This window comes from Paralichthys olivaceus, chromosome 2 (assembly GCF_024713975.1).
Source record: "Paralichthys olivaceus isolate ysfri-2021 chromosome 2, ASM2471397v2, whole genome shotgun sequence".
Taxonomy (NCBI): domain Eukaryota; kingdom Metazoa; phylum Chordata; class Actinopteri; order Pleuronectiformes; family Paralichthyidae; genus Paralichthys; species Paralichthys olivaceus.
The window spans coordinates 14522903-14530859 of NC_091094.1; the positions used below are offsets into that span (position 1 = coordinate 14522903).

The 7957-nt window shown below is 38.2% G+C and overlaps 1 protein-coding gene across 4 annotated transcripts; it reads left to right on the forward strand.

The window, feature by feature from the left end:
- The first annotated feature begins 370 nt into the window (after positions 1-370).
- Positions 371-7861, forward strand: vamp3 (vesicle-associated membrane protein 3 (cellubrevin)). Of its 4 annotated transcripts, none has more exons than XM_069537615.1 (6): positions 371-570; positions 1032-1191; positions 3525-3603; positions 4967-5125; positions 5444-5495; positions 5719-7861. In XM_069537615.1, coding segments are annotated over exons 2-6 (309 nt in total). In that variant the 5' UTR covers positions 371-570; positions 1032-1189; the 3' UTR covers positions 5736-7861. The 4 variants fall into 4 exon arrangements, with proteins under 4 accessions (XP_069393716.1, XP_069393718.1, XP_069393709.1 ...); XM_069537617.1 differs by having other exon boundaries at positions 432-570; positions 1051-1191; XM_069537608.1 differs by having other exon boundaries at positions 514-644.
- The last annotated feature ends 96 nt before the right edge of the window (positions 7862-7957 follow it).

Consider the following 7957-nt stretch of genomic DNA (forward strand, 5'->3'; position numbering starts at 1 on the left):
GGCAAGGTTTGGAAGTGATGGCATTACCACCCAACCTGCCTTTCCCATTCACAGCTGTTACCAGTGACTCTGTCTGGCATTTCACTATCCCATATAATGTAAGACCACTTTACATTTTGACCCAATAATGAATATTTGAGATCTCTCATTGTTGGAATTGAGTTTCTTGAAAATGGGATTTCCTCCTTCCTGCTGATGGATCTTGATGAGTATATAAAATACATCATGTGTACTGCACCTAAGGGCCTGCTATAAGTGAGTGTGTCCAATTTGATGCAGATCTAAATAGAGATCTGTATCAAGCTGACTAAAATGTGGTACGATCAGGGGACTGTCACATTAGGGGTGTGTCATGTGCCACACAATCAACTTTTTTCTCGTGATGTATACTTAACATTGACTTAATAAGTGAATCATCAGGCATGATTTTCAATTACAACTGTGAAACACGTGCTGAAAACACTGTGGATAACTTTGAAGATACAAGTGAAGTCACATGCTGATCACGGGCTCTGGTGGTCGCTTTTCCTCCCACATCTACTGGACTGATGGTCAATTTCAGGAACTAAGGTTGAAAATACACATATTTGAGAGCTTACTCTTCTATGATAACCACTAATTTGATATATTTCCATGATTGACAGGTATGTGCTGTTTTAATGCTTTAATCAGATTTTATTCGTTAATAATTGGAGTTATGTGTAGCGCTGCCTCTTTAACGATGCCTTCAAGTGCCTATCCTGAGCGTTTACTTTAACTTAATTTTTACACTTTAACAAAAAGCAATACAAAAAGTATCATATTAGAGCCAGTTTATGGATAATATATGATTGACAAATCAAATAGTACTGAGTTGTTTTGTGCAACGTGCGAGAATTTATTACAAGAAAGGAACGGACTTCACCATTTAGGTTTATAGATTCACTGTACAAAAATGTATTTTTGAGGCAATATATTGATGTAAAATATTTAGATATTTTGGTATATTGAATAAAAAAAAGGAAAATCAACGCTTTCTTGTTTTTATTTAGGAAATTCATTTTCTTGTAGGGTCTGGTGCATCACATATCCCACTTCCTGGAAGGCAGCACAGCAACGGAGGGACTCCTGACTGTTACGGCTTGACACTTAGCTTTAGCTAACAAGCTAGCATCAGCAGCGGTGTCGTTGTAAGAAATATCATCTCAAAATGTAAGTCTCTTTCTAAAAGCTGTTTCCAAATAAAAAGTGCGATCGGTAGAAACTTGGTCAAACTTTGCGTGACGCACCGGCCTTCCGGGAGGTTTGGTGAAATGGGATCACAGAAAATAAAGCTACGCCCAAAACTTTGCTGCGTTGCTTTTAGCATGCAACAAGTGCTCGGGCGTAGCTAAGCTAAGCTAACTGTAGCAACGTTTGGACGCTTCGTCAAAAACAAACTATGAGTCGACTTTACCTTGCACAAACTAGGTTTTAGTAAGGATATGTGTTTTCTGTCTGGTCGAACTGGTTACCACCCAGGTCGTACTGTCACTAAACTAAATGAGAGTGATTTCATGATTCGGTTGTGAATATCACAGAAGTCAATGGAAATCAATACCAGGTTAGCGAAGTGACAGTAGCGATTGAGTTCATTTGAAAAAGGAAGTATATATATATATAACCAACTTATCTGTGTGTTGTTATTGACTGGCTGTGAGGACAGCCAAGGGATCTATTGTTTTCTTGTCTCCATTAACCTCCCCCACCCCCTCATCCCTCCCCACCACTACCTACCACCATACACAGGAAGTCTGTCAAAACAATATGCGTACTCGAAATGAACGAACAAAGGTCTTTCACGTTATTGAGGATTTTATTTTCTGAAATGATATGTCAGCTACTGGATTGTACTTGTTTGGGTGATGTTAATTCTTACTAATGATACTTTCAAATGTAAAACATCCTACCTATGTACTTACTGTATTTCCGTGTTATAGGTTAGCAGATCAGAATTGTAAAATTACCTTTTAGTGTAGAGTCATTTGAATAAATCAATGATAAATCCAGTTTCAGATTCCTTCTCAAATTACATATATAAATACAGTTTATTATGATTATGTGTAATTGAAAATCGATCTATGACTTGTGGCAAATACAAAATACATTTGCACCAATTTAACACATATTTTTCATGAACAAATAAGAAAGTTATACATCAAAAAGGAACTATCTCTCATAAGGCAATTTCCTAGGCATTTGCCTGACATGGGCTGGTAGTGTTACAGCTGTGTAAATATCCTACAGAGAGATAAATGGGAGAGGCTTTATTCCCAATGACAAGGACATGTTTGCTGGGTCCTTATTGTTGGTAGCAAAGGCTAAAGCTGATTTTAGTTTGAAAAGTAAATTCAAACCACAGATTAAATTGATATTAACACTTTTATCAAATGTCTGATTCACCTGGAGTGAAATTGCATTTTTTTGAGATCCTGGTAGCAACCAGCACATGCTTATTTCAGTTTGAAATTCATGCTCAGCTGTTATCTACACTTGTCTTGTAAGTTAGGTGTCAGCTGCAGTCCCCTCTGCAGTGTTGACAGATGTTTATACTCTGGCTGACTATACTGTTTGCACACTCTCTCTGACAGAGAGGCGCTAGAAGTTGTGGGCCCTATGAAAGAAAATAATACTGCCCTCACTTATTTTAACCTGCTGCTGGTCTCTCTCTCTCACGATGTGCAACAGGTTAAAAAAAAAGTCTGTATGAAATACTGTCGTTATACCAGAAACTTAAAGAAGTGTGTAGTTATTTTAAAAGTAAATGTAAAGAACTTAAGGTGATGGGCAGTAGTCTCTCTCTCTTCCTCTCTCCCTCTGTCTCTCTCACACACACACACATACAGCTACACACTCAGTCATTCATACATTTATTTTTAAGGTAAACTTGTGTAAAAACAAAGCGCTGGCAGTAGCAGAACAGAGGCTGAACCGCAGCTGGTGTGAACTACTGACAACACAGACACGTAGCCGTACTCTCTGTAATACCAGCTAAAATAAGAGAGGGGTGTCAGCAGGTCCTACTTTAGTTCCATACCTTGATTTAATATCTTAATTTCATATAGAGCATGTATTTATTAAAAAGTAATTAAAATGGTTCAACTCAAGAACATTGCTGCCTCAAGTAAGAGGGTGGCATTAGCCAACCACTGCACTGTGTCTGTTTACCCCCAATTATTTCGTTCAGCTCTCTATTGTCAGTGTTTTGTCTGTTATGAAGCATTGACGTGAAGCATTAACCCTGCAGCTGATCTAGGGGCCTCCCATTCATTAAGCCATAACATCACCACCTAGGGTGTTCCTGCTTGACAAATTATCCTCCATCCACAGACCAGATATTATCCACCCTCAGGTTTAAAATTATTATGGTTCCATTTATGTTTTTTCAACGTGCAAGTTTTCAGATTTAGTTAATACCATAGATAAATGCCTTAACATTAACATTTTATATGGACATTGAGTTATGTGGTATGCAATAGAATCTTCTATTTACTCTCAATTTTTAGGTCAGCCTCCGGTCCAGAAGGATCTGGCGCAGGTTCAAGCAACAAGCGCTTGCAGCAGACCCAGGCCCAGGTGGATGAGGTAAGATTTCTTAAATCACTGGCTTCTCAGGTCCAGTTAAATCCTCAGACTTTTATTTTCTCACTGCTTGATATTCATGATAATCCAAAAAATACAACAATCTCAACCAATGTACACATCCAACGTTTTGCTTGCTAAGCTGCAACACAAGCACTGTCAATGCAAGATGCTCCAACTAAGCATAGACATTCTCTTATCACTATGAGCACAGACTGAGCAGAAACAGAAATTCTGCTGCTTACTAATATGAATTCAATGAATCTGCATTGTTTATGTAAAACAACATTATATCTGCTGACAGCTGTTGGCTAGTTTTAGCTCCCCTGCAGGGACAGACTAGTAGAATTCATATATTCAACAAAGTCAGCTGACCACATTGAGTCATGACAGTTCCGTAGGCTGCAGACGGTCCGACAGACTAATTATTCATGTCAGTATTTACAAGGCGGTTGTGCCCCAAGGCACCTGATATGTAACTATATGTGCTGAACTTACATCCAATCTTGGAACATTTAAATAGAAGTAGCGATTAATATGAAAAAAATTCTATTCAGCCATAAACACTGCGATTCCTCCCTCTGTCATCTGTGACTCCCCTGCTCCTTGAAGTCTGTCTCAAGCAGACAGTTACATAACAGCAGCACAACAGTGTCAAGAACTGTGGTGTCGGTAGCTCTATCTCTGCATGACAGCTCACATTCCAGAGAGCGTTCAGTAAAAGAGAAGAGACAATTTATTCTCCAGTTGGAAATAAATAAATATTATTCAGAATCGTGTCAGTGAAGCCACCAGGAAGAAACTGCTGCCAAATCTGTCTCCTTCCGTGGTTGTCACTCTTAACCCCTTTACTGTCCTCTTCCTCTCTTGTTCTCACTCGTGGTTCCTGTGAAGTTAGCCCCTCCTACACAGAATTTTAACCTTAGCGTGTCACGCGAAGCCTCCTATTGGCTGCCTGAAGTTTATATAATCACCATCTCCATGGTTATGTAAGGTCTGCATGGGCTAACACACTCCACTGTGCTCTACCACTCTGTCTGAGAGGGGCATTAAGTTGGGTTTGTGGATCAGTGGAACATATAGGTTATGTTTATTCTGCAGTATTGTGTGAACACACGTCTTATTATCGTTGAGATTATATGTGAACTGTGTTGTTAAGCTTAATTGTGTATATAATTAAACCTCTTAAGGCACGATCACTTAGAGGTTACATAATACTCAAAAGCACTGATGCCATCAATGTTGTATATACAGTATATTCAAGCATTCCCAGTGTTTTTCTCTGTTCTCTTTAAATTTACATGTACATCAAGAAACATTAAAAGTACTGAAATCCAAACTAGTGTTTATTCTCGTTTGTGTGTAGGTGGTGGATATTATGCGCGTTAATGTGGACAAAGTGCTGGAACGTGACCAGAAGCTGTCTGAACTGGATGACAGAGCAGACGCACTGCAGGCCGGAGCCTCCCAGTTTGAGACCAGTGCTGCTAAGCTGAAGAGGAAGTACTGGTGGAAGAACTGCAAGGTGTCTAAACACAGTTTGTTGCAAATTACACTTTAAATGATAATAAATAAACCCAATACCACTAGTCTGTAAACTGAAAGAGGTCTAAATTATACTGATCCCAGCAATAATGATACATTATTTTACTCCACAACAATCATAATACATTTTCCATTCAGAGTTGTTAATAAGTGTCATCCAAGTACAAACAGTATATTGTTAAAGAAATGAATAATACAGCTGATCAGTCAACAGTCTTTTCTTTAAATAGATAAACATAATTCCAGTTATGTATTCCAGTTTGTTGCAATGAATTTACTCAACATTTACCCCCTGCAGATGTGGGCCATCCTCATAGCTGTCTTAGTGATCATCATCATCATCATTATTAGTAAGTATCAAGCCTATGGTGTTATAAAATGTAACCTTCTACATGTAATTACTTTAAAGATTAAAATTACAGGTTGTTGACTTGTTGATTGTTATGTACTTTATGTTGATTAAGTTTACCTTTAAATTAGTGATACTTGTAGTAATTAAATCTACCAACTACCCTGGGTGAAATGAACAAGTTTATGTAAGTATTTAATCTTAAATTCCCAACTCACCCACAGTTTGGTCTAAATCGTAAAACAACAATGGTGGAGAGAGGAGTGGAGGAAGCAATGAAGAAGAGGAGCAGCATTGATTAATGAGGAAGAGGTCAAGCGATTACTGGCTACTGAGCTCCACAATATTCTGCCCCTCCCGCAGCGGGGCTTCATTCCTTGTCCTGGATTGCCCTGTGTGTCTGCGTGTGTGTGTGTGTGTGTGTGTGTATGTACATACCAGACATCAGTAAACTTTTATTAGAGTGCCATGCCAAAGAAAGCAGAAAGATACATACAGAAACAAACACAACAAAAATTACTGAATATAAATAAATCCCCTTTTGACCGTATGACAAAGTACTCGCACACACACACATTCCAAACTCAGGACTAGAATTGAAGAATATTGTTGTAAACTCTCCTAAACCTATATTTACTTTCTATGTTTTACTGTATTAATAGTCTTGATTTTGCGTGCCAGGCTAAGATAAGTGCCTTAGATTTTTTTTTTGTCCATTTAGAGTCTAACAGTTACGCATTTAAAGGAAAAGATACCCCTTTTTCAACTCCAACTGAACATACCATGCCAATATTTGTGATATTTCTCCAAATTATTGAATTGAATTTGGTTTGTTGTTTTGTTTACAGTTTTTTGTTGATTAATGGAATCTAATGTAAAATTGTATTTATAAACATGGTTGAGTGCCTTTGAGTTCACTGTATAATATCTCAAACTTAGGGTGGAATAAAGAGGAATTAGTTTTGCCCCCCTACAACAAAAAAACTAGCCATTAACACGCTGTTGATCCATTTGACACTACCGGTCCTTGTCCTCCTCTTCAGCCGTTTTCAGAGATGAACTGACTTTGTCTTTCACATATGAAGAACACAGCAGAAGATTGTGCGAGTCAGACACATTCAAAACAACTGGCAAAATTCCTGAGCGTTTAGGCGAGGGTCGGCACCTAGGTAGAGGCATGACATGATGTATAAATTATCGCTGCGGACTGTCTTCTATGTTAATGTCACCTCTTATTCATACTAACATATTAGTACTCTTGGATTTTTTTATTTTTGCGTCTGTTGCATGTTAGAAATGTCCTCTTCCTCGCTGGGAATTTTCTGCACATTTTTTCTGCTGTACTCTCACAAGGGCTTAATTGGACATTCTCTAGTTTTTAATAGTGAACCTTCAGGAAAAGTACCGCAAAATGTCCAGAACAACTGACTCTGACATTTGCGTCCTCACAGCCATCCCCTCCAGATAATTTCAGGAAAATGTCTAGAGTTCAGTGCATGTCTGAAAGCAACATTTGAGAAAGGACTACTTATACATTATAAGATGGCATAAGTTTGCCTTAAGATCGTGTGCCTTTATGCTAAGACCAACAACCTCACAGCCTGAAGAAGGCAAGACAAACTGCCACACAGATTTTTAGAAAGTGAGTGCTCTCCAACATGTGCCAGAAAATGTTCCTATGTATATTATCAAGCACTGTTAAGAGCATGTAGTTTCAGACAGATGCCTTAATCAGTTTCTCCACTGGAGAACAGCCATCACTACAGCCATACCTTATTGACCGTACTTACCTGTCAGTGAAGGAGTATAGGACTTTCTGAATGCTCTGATTGTCCTAACAAATACTATGCTGTTTGCATCAATCAGCTGAGCTTATTAGCCTTCAATCCGTTTTTTGTTGAGTCAGACTGGTATGTATCCCTTCCAATCAGTACAGAATACTCCTTATGTTTGATAGTTTAGTTTTATTATCCTTAGCTTTTTGTGCCATCTAATTATTAAGAACTTCTCTTGGTGCTCCGCTCACTCTTCACTCTCAAGCATCAGGGGTGTTTGAGTATTAAAAAAAAGTTCATCACTGGTCGATCACTTTTCCTGCCTCCATTTTTTTGAGAGAACTGTGCTTTAATGAGAAACAATTTTGGATTACTTTGTACATGGCATTTCATCAGTAGAACATTGCTTTTCAGTAGTTTTTAAGACATTTAAGTCATAGTGCTTGCATGATGCAAGACGTGTGAAATTCTCATCATCCTCTTGTGTCTTCATCAGAAATTTGAGGCAAAGTTATTTCCAAATAAGTGCAATTCTACTCTTTGACCCAGAATGCCTTTTGCTTGAATAAAATAGATTTAACTTAAATCACAACACCTTGTCTGAGTGTTTTTTTTCTCTCATTGATCTGTTGATGGTTACTAGGACTTGCTGTATCACAGGGTATTTTGGTGTCTATGGAAGAGAATT